The sequence below is a fragment of the Raphanus sativus genome, chromosome 1 (genome assembly GCF_000801105.2).
Source record: "Raphanus sativus cultivar WK10039 chromosome 1, ASM80110v3, whole genome shotgun sequence".
NCBI classification, from domain to species: Eukaryota; Viridiplantae; Streptophyta; class Magnoliopsida; order Brassicales; family Brassicaceae; genus Raphanus; species Raphanus sativus.
Window position 1 is genome coordinate 1,200,330 of NC_079511.1, and position 22,313 is coordinate 1,222,642.

Below are 22,313 nucleotides of genomic sequence, written 5' to 3' on the forward strand. Positions count from 1 at the left end.
GTATAAAGAAATAAGTATATTGTTTGGAAACATGGATAGTAGTATAAATAAAGAAACATTAATTAGTGATTTAATGTATGTTTAACTATAAAGTATAAAAGTGTATTTAATTTAAAAACGTACAAAATAAATGTTAGGTCCAACAAAATGTTTCTGTTTTAATAAGATAGATATACTTTACCAGTAGTTTAAATAATACGGTTAAAATACTAGTTTAAGGGCTGACTGGTTTTCCCGCTACCACCCGCAAACGCAGCTTTTGCGGTTCATAGCGGTTGTTGGTGTTTCGAAACAATCACACAAAACGCTACAAATCGCTTCAAACCGCTCCGAACCTCTTAAAATCAAAAGCTGATTCCAGCTAGCGTTTGCGGTTGCGAACGGTTGCGGGAAGGTAAATCCTTTAAAAAATAAAATAAAAATAATACTAAAAATATCCAATAAAAATTTTAAATTAAAATAATAGAAATTGTAAAATGTATACATATTATATTTCAATTTATATTATAAAAAATTAAAACCAAAATATTTTCTATAAATTTTTAAATTTAATAATATGATTTTATAAATATAAATTTTATATTTATTATATTATTATGATTTTTAATATTTTTATAATTATATAAAATGTAAATATTGTTAAAATTATTATTTAACAGATATTTCGTTTGATAGTTTACCAGTCATAAGAGTTCCGCAAACGCAACAATTTTTAACAGTTATGCCAGTCGTATAAATCTCTAGATAACACTTAAAATCGCAACCATCCGCACCCGCAAACTCCCGCATCCGCAACCGCAACAGCTGCGGTTACACCAGTCAGGCCTTAAATATGTTATTGGTAGCCATCATGATGGGATGAAACCGTAGTTTTGCAAATAGATAATTATTTATATCTAATATTATATTTTGTCAAGATTTTTTGTTTCCATCTAATTTTGTCAAGATATATTCTACTATAAGTTTAGTTAACAAATTGTTATTTTAGCATAATACTTTGAATCAATACTTTACAATTTATATTTGCAATAGCTCGTAATACATCGACTTGCTCTGAATACACATATCAATTATATATTTATGTTATTGATTTTTTTACAATTTTTTGTAATTGATGTATATATATATATATATAATTTTGGACCACAACCAAAAAAATGGACACATCGCAGCCAAACAACCCCCTTACCTTGTGATCCGTAAATAATTGCACAGTTAATATGCGAAATTAGTTGTATGTTTTTTTCTTACATAGAGATTATCAAATCGTCATTACTTAATTCCTTCTCATAACTGTATTAGACTGATAATCCATGTGACTTGCTCTGACAAGATAATGCTAAACAAAGTTCGGAAAGAAACCTAGAGTTATTATTATAGTATAACTGCTATGTATTCATCATTGTTTTTATTGGCATGACAAGTGAACCGATTTTATTACTGAGCGTAATAACATTTTACATGGGAAATTATTTGCACCTAGCTCCTCTATATGATATGTGTTTAAGAGATTAACGTGATTGTTTTTAGAACTGACAGTACACGGTTTCAATCAGATTATCAAGCGGTTGATTTTGATACAAAGTGTCCTTTACAATTTATCGATATGGCAGAAATTGATATTTTATGGGTGTTATATCATAAGTAATTTTGTTAGATCGGATTGCATGAAAAACCCAAAAATTATGATCCGCAGATGTTTTATTAATTAGAGCATTACATGTATTTTCATAATGTTTTTTTTTGACAAAGATGTATTTTCATAATGTTGCGTATGTTAAATTTCATAGTATTACACTTTTAAAAAAAACACCAGTCAGGATGTTTATAGAAAAATGATATAATTGTAATATCATATAGTTTTTTTTTTAAACCTAATATCATATAGTTTTGTTGTGGTTATTTTCAAAACCCCATATTAGTTCACACATAATTGGACAGTTTCCTTAATACTAAATTTACAAATGATTTATAATGTTTTTAAGTTTTCCGGGGTAATGTAGAAATTGTTGTGTGTGGGTAAAATCCAGATTTTTTTTTCGTCAGAAGGGCATTCTAAAAAAATCCAGAAATTTAGAATGAGTCGAAAGATATAAAGCATATACATAGAGACAATCGGAGCGTTATAGTGTATGTAACTATGTATGCATACACATGTTCAAGTAATCATGATATGCCAACAACTGGAATAGTAGGTGAGGATTATATTTAATTTAATGTGATCAAATCCATGTTTTTTGTAAGATATTTCTCTATGTGGAAAATGTGACTTTCTTTTCCAATATATATACGTACTCCTTCCATTTCAATTTATTTATTATTGTAAAATATAATTTTTGTTTCAAAATAAATATCGTTTTATATTTTCAATGCAAAGTTTATTGAAAATATATTTTCTACTTTTATTTGTTGAAATATGGTTAAATTTATTGATAATGATGATTTTATATTTAAAATATGTAAAATTAAATATTTTAATCTATGTGTATAAGTTTAGAACGACAATTAAAATGAATCGATTTTTGTTGCTAAAAAACATATATGTTAGTAAATCTATAATTATAATCATTTTGACTAGTGCTTCAAAATCTATATAACAGGTATATACTTAAATTTCTTTAGTTAGTGTTTCAACCAAAATTCAAAAGTAACATGTGAACAAAAAAAAAACAAATTAATAGCAACCAATGAAGAAGGAAAATAAATACATATAGCAAAGAAAAAATATATTAACCTAATTTCAAACAATAACACTTTCATACGTGTGCAACTTACATCTACACACATATAACACACATGTACATAGAGATTCGAAATTTCAATACAAAGAGCTAACTCGAAGCCTAATGAAAAGGACAAAAAGCTCACATGACCCGAACCATATCATTCATGGGCCCCTACGCATTACTCGGTACCAATCTCTCTCTTAAGTCTTGAAACTCTGTCAAGAATCTCAAGCCACCATTTTTTCTCCATCCTCTAAAGAGATAGAGAGAGAGATCCTCTTGTTTGGCAAGAATCCATTTTGAGTTCCAAATCCCGATTTGCTGTGATACTTTTCTCTTTCCTTGAATTCATTTGAGAGTCAACGCGAAGAAAACATCTGCATACAGACAGTTTGGTTTGAATTCTAGGGTTTTCATATTCCCCTAATTTTTGTGGTAAGAGAAGAAAAGCAAAGAGAACAAATCGAACCAAGAAGAGAAAGACAACTTCAATTTCAACCTCTCTCCCTTATATTATAAGGTGAGACCACAGAAGAACTTTATTTATTTTTTTTCCTTCTTCCCTTCTTTTAATATATTCTTTGTTTTTTTTTTCATTATTTCATCTATCCCTTTGATAATTGTAGCTTTCATTTCGTTTGGTCTTTTAATATTATCTATCTAATGCATGTTGAAGATCTCGAGTTGAGTTGAGTCATCATCAATGACTATGAACAACTACAGCTACAGTTCATCAATTCAAGAACAACAAGGGAAAGATTTAATCATCATCAAGATTCACTAAGAAACATCTCAATAAAAGGAAGAAAGATTGAGTCCAAGAACAAGGAGGTATTTATTCATGATCAAGAATCAATAATTAAGATCCATCTCATAAATCTCAAGATAAGGAGCTTGGCAAGAAAAACAACTAAAAAGGTCTTGATCTAAGATACACACCTCATCAAAATCAAGATTTTCCAGGAAAATCATACAATCCCTCATGGATCTATCCCTGGCTCCATCAAGTTCCGACCAAGAACAAGACAAAGACCAAGAGTTAGCCTCCAACATCGGAGCAAGCACTAGCTCAGGCACCGCAAACAACAGCAACTTCCCGATGATGATGATCCCGCCGCCTGAAAAAGAACACATGTTCGACAAAGTGGTAACACCAAGCGATGTTGGAAAACTCAACCGACTAGTAATCCCTAAACAACACGCGGAGAGGTATTTTCCACTAGACTCAACAAACAACCAAAACGGCACGCTGTTGAACTTCCAAGACAGAAACGGCAAGATGTGGAGGTTTCGTTACTCGTACTGGAATTCAAGCCAGAGCTACGTGATGACCAAAGGATGGAGCCGTTTCGTGAAAGAGAAAAAGCTCGACGCTGGAGACATCGTCTCTTTCCAACGAGGTGTTGGAGATGAGGCCCAAAGATCTAAACTCTACATCGATTGGAGGCACAGACCGGACATGAGCCTAGTTCAAACACATCAGTTTGGTAACTACGGTTTCAATTTCAATTTTCCGACAACTTCTCAATATTCCAACAGATTTCATACGTTGCCGGAATATAACTCCGTTCCTATTCATCGGAGCTTGAACATCGGAAACCACCAACGTTCGTATTATAACAATCAGCGTCAAGAGTTTGTAGGGTATGGTTATGGGAATTTAGCTTACTACACGGGATCACCGTTGGATCAGAGAACCATTGTTGGATCAGAGCCGTTGGTCATAGAGTCAGTCCCTGTGGTTCCCGGGAGATTACCTCCGGTGATGTTGCCGCCGCCGCTACCTCCGCCTCCTTCTACGGCCGGAAAGAGATTAAGGCTCTTTGGGGTGAATATGGAATGTGGTAACGACTATGATCAACATGAAGAGTCTTTGTTGGTGCGACGTGGCGAAATGGGTGCTTCTTCTTCTTCTTCAGCTCTCAGATTCAATTTACCTAATGATCATGATGATGATGGTGATGATGATCAATTTGCTAAGAAAGGAAAGTCTTCGTTTTCTCTAGATTTCAGTCCATGAGGAGCTTCATCATCCTCTAGTCTTTCTTTATTCTATTAGTACATTAGTTAATTTTCAAATTGGAGTTAGATTCCAGCTAGTAAGGGGAAGAATACCCGATCTTCTACGTTTTTTTTTCTGGTTATGAGTTTTGTTTTCTACTTGTTTCTTTCTTGATGTTCTATCCCTAGGCTTTTGTCACCCCCATTGAAACTCGCATCTTTTAAACTTTGTATAGATAAACCTATATAAAAAATATGATTTACATAAAATAACATGTACACATGTCTCAAATTTCCCCTAATCGTCTCCATATTATTCGATAAAGTTCTTTGTTTACCAATCGTCTTCACAAATTATAAACTAATCTTACAACTGCCTTCACGCTTTAGCTATAGCATTTCACCAATCAAACAGTGTTCATCATCTTTTTCCCCTAAAGTTTAGTTCGAGATTATAAATGATGGGTGGAGAAAAACTTATAAATTTCGTGAATTGTACTCTCTGTGCCTATCTCCCTACACTGACAAAGTGTTTCATGGTACATTCTAAGCTAATGGGCAGGTCCAAAAATGCCTCTCTTTCTCTCTCTCTCTAATGGTCCTATTTTGTTTGTTTGGTTACTCTTGTAATTTTACTCGGTTAAAGAGATTTTTGCAGGTTATGGGCAGAGAAAATAAAGAGAAGCTAGCTATGGAAGGACTGATCCATTTAGTAATTCAATTTAAATTATGTAAAAGAAAACAAAAGGTATGATATGTTTTCACATTGTTTGACTTTTTATGATCACAGATTCATTCATTTATCCTTTTTCTAATTCGAGATTTTGTTTCATTATTAACCGTTGGTCAATATATATATCTTAATTTGTTTGGTTTGGATTGTAAGTTGAAGTGATTTTTACCAAATCAGGTATCTCTATAGATCTCACAAACTCACAAGCTCTTTTAGAACCCTAAATCATCTTTCAATATATCCCTCAAAATAAATACATGTATATAGCCACCCCGTACATACATAGTTTACACATGAATGTATAAATATTTTTCTATGAAGCTTTTGCATACAGTCCTTAGAGAGCTTGTGGGCATGTTTACTATAATTATGCGCATATGTACATGTAAGTACATATCCATGTATATACGTGTCTGTATCATTTGTGATCGAATGATCCTAGAAATATACATGTTTAAACATAACGTTCTATAAGTACCATATACACTGAGGATCAGAAATGGGACTGAGTGTGTGTGTGTGTGTGTGTGTAATTAAGTACTCTCTGACAGTGAACATCAAATAAGTACGTAAGATAGACATATGGTGACTATAATATACTATGTACTAATTTATGCGTATAGCTCACATATATATCTTCAATAAATAGTGGAACAAAGTTACAAAGGTGTACACATATAAAGTATAAACACATTTACAAGGAAATGATGGAATGGAATATATAAATACGTATTCCAAATAGTCTACAAGTAGCTGTATATATTGTATAGATAGATATGTCTCAAAAGGTTTGTGCATGGTTGTCCAAAGTATTATATTTATATTCAAAAGATTGCACATAAAAGAAGATACAGTGAAATAAAACTATAAAAGAGGAGTATTAGAGAAAAGCACGAATGGAATTCTTTTTAAATTACATGAAAATGACTAAAGCACACAATATTGTAATATATCTCTCTAGCTATATAACTAGACGTGTAAGAATAAAGAGGATAAATGACATGCTACAATTATTGTTGAGTTAAATAAACAATTCATTCTCATTAGATTCCTAACCTAAAAGAGACTGCAAATATGTAGGCCGGTTAGGGTTTTTTATAGGCATGATTGATTATGATAAGGAAACTTCGTACTGGGGTTAATGGATTCTTCCCTTTCTTTATATATATTTTAGTTAATGAACTATAATAATTTAATATCGATCTATATTCCATTTTTAATGCATACTTGTTTTGAAGTGTATCTATTTGATTTAAGCCTCATTTCCAAAGCTTGTATTCTGCAGCCATGCTGATTAAACAAAGAAGGAAATATTGTTTATTCTTTGACATTTTGTTGTGGTGTAGAAATAGAAGATCCATCTAGTATCTCTCTTATTCAATCCAACTGAAACATCTGCACCACAAATCATGAATTATATCTGCAAAAGAAAAAACTACCATATAGGAAAGTTACTAAAACCAGTAGACTTTCTATTAGGTCTGGCCCGTTGCAATAATTCTGACTTTCGAATATAGCTTTAATATAAGCTTATGTAAACTAAACTATAAAGTCTATATATTGCTCCTAAAGTAATATCATCTTTATTCATTTCAGTTTATGGGATCTACGCATTTGAAAATGTTAGGTCACATGACACAGAGTTTTTTTAGTACTATTAAATAATCTGTAGACTTCACCCCCCAAAAATACTGTAGAGGTATATGATGCTATTTTAGTTTGGGCTTCGGTTTAGACTTAAAATACAGGCCCATATATAGGCCCATGCAGGTTTAAAACAAGCCGTCCAGATCCTGACCCGGATAGCGGACCCGGTCTGGGATTCAAATTGCTTTGCTTCTTCTTCTCATGAGGAAGGAGAGGGAGGGGCTGAGTAAGAAAAGAGATGGGGAGTGAGTACAGATGCGTGGGATGTGGGTTTAGGGTTAAGTCATTGTTCATTCAATACTCTCCGGGCAACATTCGTCTGATGAAATGCGTAAGCTTTAACGAATATCCTCTTTTTTAACTTTGAATTAGGGTTTGATGATCCCTCAAAAGTTTCCATCTTTGTTTCGAACATGTTTTCTATTTAGGGAAACTGCAAGGAAGTCGCAGACGAATACATCGAGTGTGAACGCATGGTGGGTAAAGTTTCCAAATTTGGTGTTACTATTCATTTTGGGAATCTAATTTTTTTTTTTTCGGAATATTTGGCAGATTATTTTCATCGATTTAGTTCTCCACAGACCCAAGGTATATAGGCACGTCCTCTTCAATGAAATTAATCAAGAAACCGTTAATATTCAGGTAACATATGATTTGATCTCCAGCTCTTGATTTCATACATTGTTAAAAAGAACACAAAAAGTTTTATCAGCCATTTTTGTTTGCAGCATCTGTTGTGGAAGTTGGTCTTCGCGTATCTTCTTCTAGACTCTTGTATCCTTTTGGTTCATACTCTTTTACTATCAGACTATATTGTGTAGTTAGTGGTGTTTATATAACATCAACCTCATTTGAAAGGCCTTAAACTACTCATCAAAGATAGGAGCTTGTTACTGAGAAAAACTCATGAGCAATCCAGCTTGGTTCTGATGACTGTGAAGGTTCGATTTTTTTTTTTATATATATCCTTTAGTAGACTTAAATAGAATTATTGTTCTCTTTTTCCTTTTATGGTCATTGGGGTAGTTGAGGAAGTATAGGACAATGCATGTAACAGGTTCTAGTCGACGTCCTGTCTACAAATCTTGCCTTTCTCTTCTCTTTTGCCATTGCTGCTAAGGGTCTGCTTAATGAAGTTTCCAGGTTGTTCATTCATTCTTCTTCGTTTTATTATGAGTTGTTCACCTAAGATTTAAACTTTTTTTTGTGTGTTTAAGATACTATATAGAACATTCCCTGGAGCATTGATTTCTGTATGGTTTTGTTGAAATCTGGCAGAAAAAGAGAGATTATTTTCGGGATATTAATCTCAAGTTACTTCAAGATCTTTCTGCTAGCGATGCTGGTATGTTTTTTTTTTTTTTTTTTTGATGCTGGTATGTTGTACCAAACCTCTTATGCTTTTCCATAATCATGCGGTCTGTGTTCATGTCTCTTTGCTTAAAATGTCAGAATCTTTGTTTATTACTCAGGTATGGAGTTCCCAGTGTCAGTGATCTTCATTATAGATATACTTGTCTTAACATCCAACTCCATGGCTCTTAAAGGTCAGACTTTTAATTAATTACTAATGCTTATCGATTGATCAAGACCAGTTATTTTTTGTGTTTTGGAATCTCACACACTACGTTTTTGTTTTGTTTTGTTTTGTTTTCAACCAGTGATGACTGAATCAACCACGAGCAGATGCATAGCCGTATGCTTAATCGCACACACAGTTAGATTCTTGGTGGGTCAGATCCTTGAGCCAACAACAACATTCTTCACACAATTTGGATCTCTTGTGTATCTATCTTCCTTGTTCAGAAATGATTAAACACTTGATACATGTTTCATCCATCTCGATAAAACGTATGTGTTATACAATTTCAATGGCTAATTCATTTTATCTCTAATGCTAACATCAATGGTAAAGTAATACTTATATTTTGGTATAAACGATGCTTTTAATTGTTGGTCAAATCTTTGAGCCACACAACATCCTTAACACAATTTGGATCTCGTTTTTTCTAATGCAAAATCGTTTTATCTATTATTACACCACACAAAATTATATATAATTTTTTTACCTCCTTTTTCTTTTTTTTCTACATATTTTTTTTACCTCTCTTTTCTTTTCTTTTTTCTCTGCATATTTTTTTACCTCTCTTTTTTTTTTCTCTCTCTTCTCCACACTAATCGCACAAACTTCCGACTTTTCCGAGCTAAAAAACAGAAAAAAAAACACACAAAAAAAAACAGAAAACAAGATCCAGTGTGGGGTTACTATGACTCATCTCTTCCATAACAATAAGAAGCGAATGATCATGATCTTGAGATAGATCCATTGTGGATTACTATGACTCATCTCCTCCATAACAATCCAGCTTTGTTTCACCGCAGTAGGGGATGGAGCCTTCTTGATCAAGTCTTGAGCCATCTTCAAACTCGCATTCGCTTTTCTGCTTATTCATCACCTGCAAAACAGATTCACATCCCCTCATAATTTAACGTGTAAATTTTCTATGATTTCACATCTTGCATCAGAATCATGTTTCTCAGCGAGAGTGTTTAATAATAATAACAACTAACCTTTTCTTTGCCCTGCAACTGCAACTCCAGCTGCTTTGGTTGCTCTTGTGCCTCGCGATTGTACAAAGGCTCACTCAGCGATGGAGTATCATCTTTAGGAGTATGGTATGGTGCATCTGTACTACCAACACTATCTGTCGAACTCCAAGCGTCTCTCCCATTCTATTAATAAAAAGAAGAACAGACGTGTGAGTAAAATTCTTATGAGATACAGGTTTCTGATTATATCCCTGGTTACCATTGAGTCAGTGTCACTATCACTCATGCTATCATTAGTCCCACTGAGTGGCTTTTTAGGGCGGTGACGGCTGGGATCTTCCATAAGTTTCGTTTCCAAATATTCAAGCTGTTTTTGTGTATGCCAATCCCTATACTGCTGGTCGTCCTGATTCCAATCGCTTTGATTTGGTAAAGCATACTCCAAGATTGCGCCAAACTGCTGGTCCTGATAATCGGCAAAAGTGTTGTTATATCCTGAATTCCCTTGATCGACCTGAAAAGAAAAAAAGTTATCAAAAGGCAGTTAAGATAGTATTGTACTTAAAAGGTTGTGCAAAGAAGAGAGTATATGAGACTGACCACAGAGTTTGCACTATTGGCCATAGTGGGAGCGAAAGTGGGATCTGCAGATAGGATGTTTTCGTCGTCACCTTTATATTCCAGTCTGCATACGACATATGACATCCTCTGTCCAAAAAAAAATAAAAAAAGATCCAGCAACAAAGCACATAAGCTAATCATCAGTGTTTTAATAAACAAAGTCAGACAGAAATTTCGAACCTCAACTTTTTGTTTTGTCCGTACAAAATATGCCTTAACGACATAATATATATGATTTTATAACGAGTAGTTAATTAGCAGCACAGCAGCTATTGACACGAAGAGAGACCTTGTGTTCAGGCAAGTCGGTGTGGGTGTAGTGAAGCTCGTGCATCACCCAAGCTGCTGACTTGTTATTCTCAGAAGAGTTGCTGCTGCTTTCCTGATTGTTCCAACTGTGGAAAGTCAAAACCCTTTTGTGACCAATCTTCTTACCTCGAACACCAGTCAAGTGTCCCCACTGATCCTTGACATCTACTTGTAGTCCGGTAAGCTTCCAGTACCCGGAACGCGTCGTCCTGTTCTGTTTACTCCCGTTGTTTTCTCTAGGGATATGAAATACCATATAAGATCGCTCGATTTGATCTTCGAGTGAACTGTTAGACCACATAAACCCTAATTAAAAAATCACAGAGCATAAACAAAAAAATTCGAATTGAAAAAAAAAGATCGAAACTTACAGCGCAAGTCCCAAGGATCAAAGCTGCAGATGTTGACGATCTCTTTGATGACTCCGTCGACGAGATTATGGTTTCCCAGAATTTTTGTGAAGGAGATAGTAACCCGCGAGCTCATCGTTGTTCGGACGGAATCCAAACCCTGGCCCTTCCTCCATCATTTCTTTCTTTCGAAGAAGAAGAAGAAAGAAAGAATCCGGTGAAAGGGTTTCTCCTCAGAGACTTGTTGTTTTTTTCTTTCTCTGTTTTGTTTGGAGGGAGAGAGTGAAACGAGAGTTTAAATAAGCCCCATCAATATTCACATTTTTTATTTATTTATTTAAATTAATATCTAAATTACTTTTTCATCTTACTTGACGACACTTGGTGCTACTTTTTTTTACCGTACATAAGAATCTAACTCACCTGTCTACATACATGGTGGAACTAGAATTAATAAATTTCCAAACTGTGGTTCTTACAATTGATTCTCCTGATTTGGTAAAAGAAAAAATAAGTACAAATGTTCTGTTCTCTATCAATTCACCTAGTTTTTTTAACGTAAGATTAAAAAGTCTCAAACGCAGGAAATATATACAACAACTAATGAAAAAAAAAAAAAAAAAAACTAATGAGCTATCACGACGTGTACGGTGTATTTTAACAACTATGATTTGTTTGAATCAAATTCTACTAGTTTTGTAATTTATGTTTGTTTCACTGTTGTAAAAAAAACGAATAGTTTGTTTGGTGCTTACCGTTTTGCATAAAAGCAAACGGTTGAAAACAAGAAACCTAGAGTGAGTGGAATTACGATTTTAATCTCAATCTTATGCTTTAAGTTGGACGGTCCAAGTGGGGTCAGAAGACGAAGGTGCCTCGAATCTGACTTCCTCTCCTTCATTAGCTTGTGTGCGTGACTGCGTGTGAACACACATAATATTTTGGAATAAAAAAGGATCTTTTTTTATTTGCAAATATTAAAAAAGGATCTTCACTATTCCTTCTAAAAATTTAGGGTGTTTATCTCTTTAATTTACCCTTCTCCTCTGCTCTCGATACCTTTTTTTTTTTTTTTGAACTTGCTCTCGATACTTTCAAGCAGAAAAAATCTTCTTTGATCGTATGGTGTTGTGGTTTTTGGTTAAATACATCTAGAAGATTATAAATTATGAGCTGAAACTTTGATCGTGTAGTTTTACAGCTAAATTAATTCAAAGAAAAAAAGCCTGGAACAATCTAGCAATAGAACTGAACTACACAAAAAGTGAGAAGTAGTTTAATTTTTTCTTTTGGCTTCACTAATAAGTAGGTGATTAGCTAGTGGCTATGTTCGGTCATATCGTTTGATAAAAAGCGCATATGCCTTTCACCTTCGATATTGATTTGTTAAGCAGTCTTGGGATTAGGGCTGAACAAAATATCCATAATTTTTAATTGGAATCCGAAAATTTTGGATATGTACGAACAAAATAAATATTAAAATATAATATTTGTAAGCAACGAAGTATCATAAATATTAATGTTTTTAGGAATGTATATTAGATATATATATAAACAATTATATATAATTTATATAAATATTATATTCATATAAGTTTCAAAAGTACTTTTATTTACTAAATTTATTGTAAAAGTTATTAAAATTTCAAAAACTTAAATTATTTTTTCTGATAAAATATTCTTATTATATCTTATTTTTAAGATTCTATATTTATTTTTATATTTATTTTTATTTTTCATAGATCGGATTGGACTCCAGTTAAAATCTAAAATTTTTTGGATATCTGAAAAACCGAAAAAATGGGATTTAATGTTTTGTATTTTTGGAAATAAGATTAATTTTTTTTATTTCTTAAACTATATCTTAATATTTTAATATTGTTTTCATAATTATCTTTAATGAATTCTGTTATTTTCATTACTTACTAATAATATGGCATATGATTAAATTTTAGGTCTAACAAAATGTTTAGGGATATTAATATCAAGTTACTTCAAGATCTTTGTGCTAGCGATGCTGGTATGTTGCAGCTTTTCATAATCATGCGCTTAAGTTAACCGTATCGAGGTTTCAAAAAAAAAAAAACGTTAACCGTATCGATAAATCTGTTTTCATGTCAGAATCTTGTTTATTACAGGTATGTGAGTTCCCATTGTCAACAGTGATCTTCATTATAGATATACCTGTCCTAACATCCAACTCCATGGTTCTTAAAGGTCAGTTCTTCAATTTTTAATGCTTATTGATTCATCTACACCACTTCTTGTCTTGTTTTTGGACTCTCAGACACTTTTGTTTCGTGTTCAAAAACCAGTGATGACTGAGTCAACCACGAGTAAATGCATAGCTGTATGCTTGCTTAATTGCACACACAGTTAGAATCTTGGTAGCTCAGGTCTTTGAGCCAACAACATTCTTCACACAGTTTGGGTCTCTTGTATAATCTGCCTTCCTGTTAATCTTTTTCTTTAGAAGAAAAGAGAACCTTTGCAGTTAGCAATTAAAGAGTTATTACTTAGTCCACTTAAAGAGTTAAATCGGGCCCTTTACCAAAAATATATAGTACACATTAAAACTCTCAGGCCAGATTTACTTTGAGACCAGCCTTTTTTTTTTTTTTTTGCTAAAGGAGACCCGCCTTTGACTCTTTCTTGTTCCATTTGCCAATTGAAAAATATTATCATTCACAAAATATGAAAAGTATTAATTATCATAGTTATAAAGAATATTCTATTTTAGTTTAAATTAAATCTAATGAGAAGACTTGTAAATATATAGATATGCAGAGGTAGAATCCTAAATTTTTAAAAATAGGATTCTGCTTAATAATAAATATAGATTAAATTTATGATTCTTTTATTGGTTATCTATAACTTTTTGGTATTTTTTCACCTTAGTTATAAAAAATCAATTATTTGATTGTAAAATTATTTTTCATATGTTACTTTATAAAATATATTTCATGAATAATTATTTTAATATTTGTTCACTATTCAAAAATATAAATATATATACATAAACATTTGTTTAAGTAATTGTATATTTTAATTAAATTACATTTTATTATTTTCGTATATATAAATGTATTAGTATAAAATAGTAGGATAAAGTGTTATTATAGAGATAATTTATATAAATGTTGCATTAATATGTGGAAAAAGGAAGATGATGTGGATTATGAAAAAAATGTAAATTAGGATGTTGAATCTTTCCCACCATTGTTGATAGTCTAAAACAAACTATGCATAAGAAAAAGATTCCTAAGTCAGAAGTAGTTGACTGCCACTTGAGGCAGAAGAGAAACCATGCACATGTACTCCACCCACTCAATTGAAAAACAATGATCTTACAAAGAATCTTCTGGAAAACTACATCCTAGTATGAGAACTATAAAGAAAAATATTTAAAACTATAATATTAGGTTTTCACTCCGTCAAATTAAAAAGATTAAAAAATATATATTTTCATTAGCACATTTGATTACATCGAATTTCGAGAAACTGTCTAGCCCCTTAGTTTCAGTCCTGATGTTTAACCTATTGCGGGGCTGAGAAGTCGGCGTCCCTATACTCGGTGCCAGTTTTGAACAAGAATCAATAAGTTAACATATTTATAAAATACACGGTGTTAATCAAGAAAATTAAGTAACATAGCATATTTATATTAAATATATTTTGACAATATTGTTAATCATACTAACACAATTCCAAAAACGAATAGAATACAGACAGACTCATGTAATAATAGAGAATACAAATTAACGGTAAATTTAGTTTTGTCCCGAATTGCAATAGTTTTGGCTTCTGGTTTCTACATTGATATAATATTTCCACAAATAAATTTGGTAATAAATTACATCAGTATTGTGTATTCGCATACGTTACTACTTACTAGTTTAGTTTATATAAAATGTGATCATCTGCATGTGCGGATAACACCTAGTGCATAGGTTATTACAATCGAACTTTGAAAACAAGAAAGAGCACAAAGGCAGTGAAAAGCATCACATATCATAATGTGGTGCGGATTTGACCAAAAAGAAGAAAAAAAATCATAATGTAGTGCGGTTAGCGTCGTTGGGTGAACTCACAAAGGCATCCAAATTATAAGCAACTAAATTGAGTTCACACGCAAAGAAAATTATGTGAGTAAACTAAAGTGTTGGAAATTTTTTTTGTAAAGAAAGGCTAATGTGAGCATGGTCTACTCAAGTGGGGACTTTTCAATGAAAGGCAATGCACATTTCACCGCGAATACCGGAATGTTATGCCGTGCTTTTTTAAAATCCTTTTACATATGTTTTTTAAACCAAAATGTAAGTTTTAAATTTATTCGCTAGAAGCCTTGTATATAAAGTATAAAATGTATATTAGTCAAATTCTTTTGGAAAGTATATACTATTACCATACTATGTGATATGGATGGCACTCAGAAGCATGGACGTCCCAACACTGATAGCTCAGAAGGGCTACATTTTACCCTTTGATCTTTTTTTGAAAAAGAAAATTTTTAGTCTTGAATTTGAATGACGTAACGCAATTATGCGAATGCACCGTATATTGTTTAAAACTAATCTATTGTCTGTTCCTTTTTAATATAAAATATAAAGTTATAAACCGTTTACAGTTCTTTTATAAATTAGTTCGATAAAGTTTCCAATCAATTTCCATGAAAAATGTTTAGATATTCAACAGCAACAGCTATTGAGATGTGGAGGGGGGGGGGGGGGGGGGGGGGATTCAAGACCATTGAAACCTGAATTAAAACATTACAAAATTAACATTACTTGGCTTTATAGTCTGATTCTAGACCATTGACCTGAATTAAAACATTACAAACTTGCTAATTTGCCCTATGGCAACTATTGGTTGCCCCTCAAGCCACTTTTCCATCCGCATTCGTTTTACTGCTTAGCATAATCACCTGCAAAGAGATCCATTTTTTAAAATATATTTAGATGCAACGTATCCAGAGAATTTGTGATATGATTCCAGTGATATATATAATACCTGTAGATTCAGTGTCAGTATCAGCATCACTGCCATCATCGACCAAAACCCCGTGACAGGTTTCTTGGGCTGGTGACGGCTGAAATTCTCTTCAATTACATAATCCCAAATCGTCTGTGTATTATCATCATATGGGACCACTGGTTGCTGCAGGTTAAAGTCCCCACTAAACCACTGGCCATGATATGTTGAATCATAGTCAGAGAAATTGTTGAAAGATGCTGAGTTTCCTTGAATCGATTGACTGACAACAGAACCTGATGCACTACTAATAAGTCGTACTTGGTACAAAAGTTGGAATGGGATCTGTTGGATTAGCAGAAAGAAGAATGTTCATGTCGTGACCCTATATTCCAGTCTGCATATGACGTAGTCCCTCTGTGCATAAAATTTTCCACAATTAGTATCATTGCGCTGTAATGAACCTGACAAAGTGGAGTGGATGAAAAGAACCTGATCTTCTGGTAAGAGGGTGTAATGATACTCGTGCATAACCCAATCAGATTTGGTGCTCTGGGAGCTCGAGCTTTTCCCCCTGCGGAACACCAAAACCCTTTTGTAACCAATCTTACCTTTAACTCCACACCAAGTTCCCCACTGATCCTTAACTTCGACAGGATGCCCAGTAATCTTCCAAAACCCCGAACTCGTTCTCCTATTCTGTCTGTCCCCATTCGAACCCCTACCAGAAAGAAGTACCACGCAAGGTCTCTCGATTTCACCTTCGATTGGACTGATGATACGGAAAGGAAAAAAACGTTGTTAGTTACTAACTTTAACACACACAAAGAAGAAGACAGAATCGTAACTCACAGCGCAAGTTCCAAGGATCGAAGTCAGAGATGTTGACCTCGCTGATGAATTCTTGGACGAGCAAGTTCTGTCCAAGGATTTTGTTATGGAGATAGTAACCGACCAGCTCCTCATCAGTAGGACGGAATCCAAACCCAACAATATCCTCCATTTTCACTCTCTTTCTTTCTCTGGTTTGGAGGGAGGAGAGTGTGAAACTGCTATCTAGGAGAGTTCAAAGTATATATAGTAACGGTGGTGTTCCTAAAATAACCGAACCTAACTAAACTAAAGTAGAAAATGTTAACTTATTTTGATAATACCATATAAAATCATTTATATATTATAATATATGAATGTAGTTTGATTATAAATTGACCAAACTTAATAAACAAAAAACAAATGATTTAAATATAGAAATACATACTAGTATATTTTATGTAATAAGTCAAATATATCTATAAAATGTTTTGTTAATATAAATAATTTAAAAATTACTTTGATTTGTTGAGGTGTTTAATTCATATTTCAAACAATGTAATAAAGATATACCAAATATATTGAATATTTTAAATAAAAAAATTAAATATTTTTTACAAGTAAATTATTATATAATTATTCTATTATTTTAAATCATTGAGAATTTTTTGTAAAATCTTATTATATAAGTGTTGGTTTTGCAAATGCAAATGCATTGATATATTCTTAATTTAGCTTCTCATGAGCATATTTAATCGGTATTATAATTTGGGGTTTTAGTCGATTCAATTAATCTCTAATCTGTATTATTAAAAAATACCAACTTAGTTGGCAGGCTATGCGGTCAAAGGGAGTCCCACACAGGAAGTGTTAACGTGTATCTTCACCGTGCTTACCAAATGCCAAACAGCTCACATGTTCGCATAACACTTAAAACATTTGTTTCTTGACTCGTACGGAGCTATTTGTTTATAATACTATGCCCGCCCGTGTAAGCGGTGACGTAGGGAACGCAAAGTTCATCCAGTTTTTTACAAAGGTAAATTTGTCTATATTTTTTAAAAAAACTTACACAGCTAATAAAAGTTCACACTATATTCTGAGTAGGGGTATCCAATAGTCATGAACTGGCGTACTATACCACAATTAATCAGTTTTGTATATAACTCATCTAAATTTTCTGTGCATCGTCAATTTGATTACCATTTTTCTTTAGCATTTCTTATTTAGTTTTGCAGATATACACTTTTGCAGAAGCTTGCATACGTATAAAAATATAATAATAATTTGAATGTATGGTTTTAGTTATGTAACGGATGATTGCGTCCTTCGGATGATGGATGTAGACGATGTACCAGAGCAGGTTAGAATTGCACTTTTAGCAATTTTTTCTTGGTATACAATCGTTAGTGATAAACTGACAAGACATAAAATGCAAGTGATTATAATGCATTATGCAGCCATCATATTACTTTTGCTCATTAAAAGTTTTTCGATTTGCATTTTTACTAAAGAATATAAAGGATTTTAGTTTTCCTAAACCATCCCATCTGATCCAACTGACATCCTGCCTCAAATCTAATATGTTCATCAGCTGTAAAAAAACTTGTAGTTCCCAGTTGTCGTTGGTAAAACCTATAGATTCCAAAACGGCGGTTTATTCTTTATCCTTTAACAAACAATATTTATTATCCAGATATATTTTCTAGGGGAAAATAGTAGTAAGGCTCATTCCTTCTTTTAGAATCCTTCATCTCTTAACTCTTTTTGTTGCTTGTCAAAGTAATAATAGGAACGAAAGAAGTAAACAAAAAGAAGGCTCATTCCTTCTTTTGGAATCCTTTATTTCTTATCTCTTACTCCCTCCGTTTCATATTAAGTGTCGTTTTAGAGAATTTTTTTCGTTGTAAAATAAGTGTCGTTTTAGAGTTTCAATGCAAAATTTATTAACTTTATTCTTCATTCTATTTTTCTATTGGTTGAATTGTATTGGTAATGATGTTTTTATATTGAAAATATGCAAAATTAAATGATTTCTTAATTCGTGTGCACAAGTCTAAAACGACACTTATAATGAAACAGAGGGAGTAACTCTTTTTGTTGCTTGTCAAAAAAAAAAGTAGCTAAAACCTCGGTCTCCACTATTTGTGGGATGTATTTTGATTGTCACAAGAAAGTTTGTGTCTAATTGATATATTTTAATATATTACTAGTAATAAAACTTTAGATTGATATTTAGTTTTACGAACTTTTGATCTATCAACTTTTTATTCTTGTAGATCACAACTACTTACACCCATGGTTTGTGATATTTCTCTCTTTATCAAAAAGGAACATATGAAAAAAAGAAAAAATAAAGAAAGAAATGATCTCGAGAAATTCAACAGATTTGATGGGAGTTCCTAAATGAGGTTACCGACTACTAATTTTAAGATAGTGATTTGTGAGTTCTTTTACTTTGTTGATTACTTTTTCTTGTTTTCTTTTTTTATAACAATTTATCAATTTCAGTAACTTTCCTCGCTCAATGATGTCATGCATGATCTAGTGACCAAACTTAATTTACCACTCTGCACGTGGAAATGTAAAACAGTAAAGCAAGAGTGAAGAGTGGAAATGCTTCTTTTTAAAAGCTTTTAAAACTTAAAGTTGTTTAAAAGAAAAAAGGATTTTTATTTTATGATTCTGGTAATCTAGATTATAGTGGTTCCACTAATACCAAAAATGAGTTAGAGATAAAGAATCGATTGCTTAATCTCCTTAAAACAGAAATCAAACTTAATCTCCTTCCAACCCCACCTTGGTGACAACTTTCACGAACGGATTCACTTACCAACCACAAGAAGAAGAGCTAATATTTTACCGCATATTTTTCAGCTCTGTTTTATTAAGCTACGGAGGAACGCTTTGTCTAAACTTTGATTTGTATAATATACATTCAATCCTTATCTAGAGCTAACATCAATGGTAAAGTAATACTTGTGTTATGCTCTCAGTTAGATTCTTGAGCTAACGACACGATTTGGTTATCTGATGATATCTCTTCTTTAGGCAGAATCTTTTGATCTATTAGTACTATACAAAAAAGCTACACCACAAAATGATACATACCTTTTTTATTTATTTCTCTACATACTTCTTTTATACCTCTATTTTCTTTTTCTTTTTCCCAGACACATAATTGTACAACTTCATACAAGCAAGAAAACAGAGCAACTAAACAAATAAACAAAAAATACAGAAGACAAGAAAGAAAGAAACTTGTGGGCAGAAACCGGATTTTGAACACCTAGCCAACCAGAATGATCCAGACAATGATGGAGATGAACAATAAGATACCAATGAGCATGTTGTTGAAATGGACCCAACGTGAATTCCTCTGACTCATCTCCTCTAGAACAATCCAGCTTTTATTCACTGCAGTGGTGGATGGAACCTTCTTGATCGAGTCTTCCGCCATTTTCCACTCGCATTCGCTTTTCTGCTTATTTATCACCAGCAAACATAATCACATACCCTCATAATTTAACATGTAATGTAACTAGAATTTGAAGAAATTAAAAAAAAAAGAATTTGAAGTAATTTATGATTTAACATTTTGCATCAGAATCATGTTTCTCAGCGAGAGTGTTAATAATAACAAACTACCTTTTCTTCGCCCTGCAATTGCAACTTCAGCTGCTTTGGCTGCTCTTGTGGCTCAGGATTGTGCAAAGGCACAACAGAACTCAATGATGGAGTATCATCTTTAGGAGTATGGTATGGTACATCTTTACTACCAACACTATCGGTCGAGCTCCAAGTGTCTCTCCCAATCTATCAAAAGCCAAAAGAAAAAAACATACTTGTGTGAGCAACATTCTCAAAAAACAGAAGCGATACAGATTATGTTGTGTTGTAAAGTGGTTTTACCGTTGAGTCAGTGTCATCATCACTGCTATCATCAGGAAAAATCCCAGTAACAGGATCTTTAGGACGGTAATGGCTGGAATCTTCTCGCATGTATGTCCTTTCATCGACCAAAGAGGTCCAGTTTTCTTGAACAACCTGCTTCCACACATCAGAATCATCCTGATATGGGGCAGAGTAAGGGGCTTGTTGTTGTTGTTGTTGTAGGTTGCTAAACCAGTGGCTTCCATTAGCTAAATCATACTCCGAGGTAGAGTTGAAATATTCTGAATATCCTTGAAATGATGGCTGTGCGTCATAGTTTCCGTTAAACTGATGTCCCTGATACCCTGAATCATACTCGGACAAAGTGTTGTAATATCCTGAATTCCCATGAGATGATTGGTCCACCTGGAAAAACAAATAAACAGTTGAGGGGAACATTAAAATCAGTTAAGACACAAAGATATTATTGTTTAAAAGGTTCTGCAAAGAGAGAGTATATGACTGACCACAGAGCTGGCACTATTGTCCATAGTGGGAGCAAAAGTGGGAGTGGGATCTGCAGACAAGATGTTCACGTCATCACCTTTATATTCCAATCTGCAGATGACATAGGTCCTCTGTACCAAAAAGAAAAAAATCCAGCATCAAAGCACATATATAAGCTGATCATCAGTGTTTTAAAAAGCTAAAAGTCATACAGAGATTTCGAAACTCAACTTTGTTTTGTCCGAATAAAACATCCGTTATCAACATAATATATGATTTTTATAAATATTTATGAGTAATTAAATTAGCACAGCAGCTACTGACACGACAACAACCAATGAGACAGAAACAAAGGAGAGAGAGAGAATGAATACATTGTGTTCAGGCAAGAGGGTGTAGTGAAGCTCGTGCATCACCCAGTCTGATTTGGAGCTGCTGCTGCTGCTTTTCCCCTTGCCGAATGTTAAACCCCTCTTATAACCAATCTTACCTCGAAATCCAGACAGGTGTCCCCACCGATCGTTGACATCAACGGGATCTCCGGTGAGTTTCCAGAACCCAGAAGGCGTCCTCCTGCTCTGTCGACTCCCCACGTTCTCTTCTCTACGGGACAGGAAGTACCAAACCAGATCTCTCGATTTTATCTTCGATTCAACTGTTAGACAGAGACAGGAAACAGAAACCCTAAATCAACAGAGCAAATGAGAAGAAAAAAAGAAAAGAAATTCGAAACTTTACAGCGCAAGTCCCAGGGATCGAAGCTGCAGATTTTGATCTCTTTGATGACTCCGTCGACGAGACTATCGTTTCCCAGAATCTTGTGACGGAGATAGTAACCCACGAGTTCTTCGTCGTACGGACGGAATTCAAAACCTGGCTTCTCCCCCATCGTTTTGTTTTTTTTTCGAAGAAGAAGAAGAAAGAATCTGGTGAAAGAGTTTCTCTTCGCCGGCGGTCGTTTTCTCGATCGCTCTATGAGAGTTTTGTTTCTTCTCTGATTTGCTTTTGCTTTGGTTTATTTTATTTGGAGGGAGTTGGAGAGTGAACGGGAGTTTAAATAAGCGAATCAATATTCACTTCTATTTATTTTAAATAATTAATTAAAAAAAACAAAATATTCGGTTCCCATTTTTCATCTCATTTGGTGAAAGTTTTTTTCTTTTTTAAAGTACAAAACCCCCTCCCTCACCTTTCTAGATACATGTCGAACTAGAA

General features: G+C 33.3%; 4 protein-coding genes and 1 pseudogene across 4 annotated transcripts; 2 read left to right on the forward strand and 3 right to left on the reverse strand.

Annotated features, from left to right (window-relative positions):
• Positions 1–2,848: 2,848 nt before the first annotated feature.
• Positions 2,849–4,962, forward strand: LOC108862580 (B3 domain-containing transcription factor NGA3). Its single transcript, XM_018636756.2, has 2 exons — positions 2,849–3,246; positions 3,403–4,962. Exon 2 carries the CDS (start codon positions 3,709–3,711, stop codon positions 4,744–4,746), a length of 1,038 nt encoding a protein of 345 aa, XP_018492258.2. The 5' UTR covers positions 2,849–3,246; positions 3,403–3,708; the 3' UTR covers positions 4,747–4,962.
• A 2,309-nt stretch (positions 4,963–7,271) lies between these two features.
• On the forward strand, positions 7,272–9,002 carry LOC108834475 (protein ARV 1). Its single transcript, XM_057003127.1, has 9 exons — positions 7,272–7,438; positions 7,536–7,583; positions 7,660–7,749; positions 7,836–7,881; positions 7,987–8,048; positions 8,165–8,250; positions 8,386–8,457; positions 8,584–8,654; positions 8,769–9,002. The coding sequence occupies exons 1-9, from the start codon at positions 7,346–7,348 to the stop codon at positions 8,921–8,923; spliced, it is 723 nt and encodes a 240-aa protein (XP_056859107.1). The 5' UTR covers positions 7,272–7,345; the 3' UTR covers positions 8,924–9,002.
• Positions 9,003–9,117: 115 nt separating this feature from the next.
• Positions 9,118–11,186, reverse strand: LOC108834474 (NAC domain-containing protein 1). The gene is given in 9 exon segments (XM_018607811.2): positions 9,118–9,529; positions 9,531–9,563; positions 9,679–9,840; positions 9,917–10,171; positions 10,258–10,365; positions 10,568–10,827; positions 10,830–10,874; positions 10,959–11,043; positions 11,045–11,186. Coding segments are annotated over 9 exon segments (1,170 nt in total). The 5' UTR covers positions 11,117–11,186; the 3' UTR covers positions 9,118–9,379.
• Positions 11,187–15,841: 4,655 nt separating this feature from the next.
• LOC108842350 (NAC domain-containing protein 1-like) lies at positions 15,842–16,911 on the reverse strand (annotated as a pseudogene).
• Positions 16,912–19,761: 2,850 nt separating this feature from the next.
• Positions 19,762–22,078, reverse strand: LOC108856040 (NAC domain-containing protein 1). Its single transcript, XM_018629874.2, has 6 exons — positions 21,837–22,078; positions 21,473–21,753; positions 21,119–21,229; positions 20,631–21,017; positions 20,367–20,534; positions 19,762–20,199 (listed from the first exon to the last, which is right to left on the reverse strand). The coding sequence occupies exons 1-6, from the start codon at positions 21,985–21,987 to the stop codon at positions 20,008–20,010; spliced, it is 1,290 nt and encodes a 429-aa protein (XP_018485376.1). The 5' UTR covers positions 21,988–22,078; the 3' UTR covers positions 19,762–20,007.
• Between the last annotated feature and the right edge of the window lie 235 nt (positions 22,079–22,313).

Excerpts from the sequence above, each read along its gene's own strand:
- LOC108834475 (XM_057003127.1), top strand. The coding sequence starts at position 7,346 with ATGGGGAGTGAGTACAGATGCGTGGGATGTGGGTTTAGGGTTAAGTCA. Across the intron at positions 7,584-7,659 it reads ACATCGAGTGTGAACGCATG|ATTATTTTCATCGATTTAGT; the intron begins GTGGGTAAAGTT and ends AATATTTGGCAG. Across the intron at positions 8,251-8,385 it reads CTGCTTAATGAAGTTTCCAG|AAAAAGAGAGATTATTTTCG; the intron begins GTTGTTCATTCA and ends GAAATCTGGCAG.
- LOC108856040 (XM_018629874.2), bottom strand. The coding sequence starts at position 21,987 with ATGGGGGAGAAGCCAGGTTTTGAATTCCGTCCGTACGACGAAGAACTC. Across the intron at positions 21,754-21,836 it reads CGATCCCTGGGACTTGCGCT|TTGAATCGAAGATAAAATCG; the intron begins GTAAAGTTTCGA and ends TCTGTCTAACAG. Across the intron at positions 20,535-20,630 it reads ATGATGACACTGACTCAACG|ATTGGGAGAGACACTTGGAG; the intron begins GTAAAACCACTT and ends GGCTTTTGATAG.
- LOC108862580 (XM_018636756.2), top strand. The coding sequence starts at position 3,709 with ATGGATCTATCCCTGGCTCCATCAAGTTCCGACCAAGAACAAGACAAA.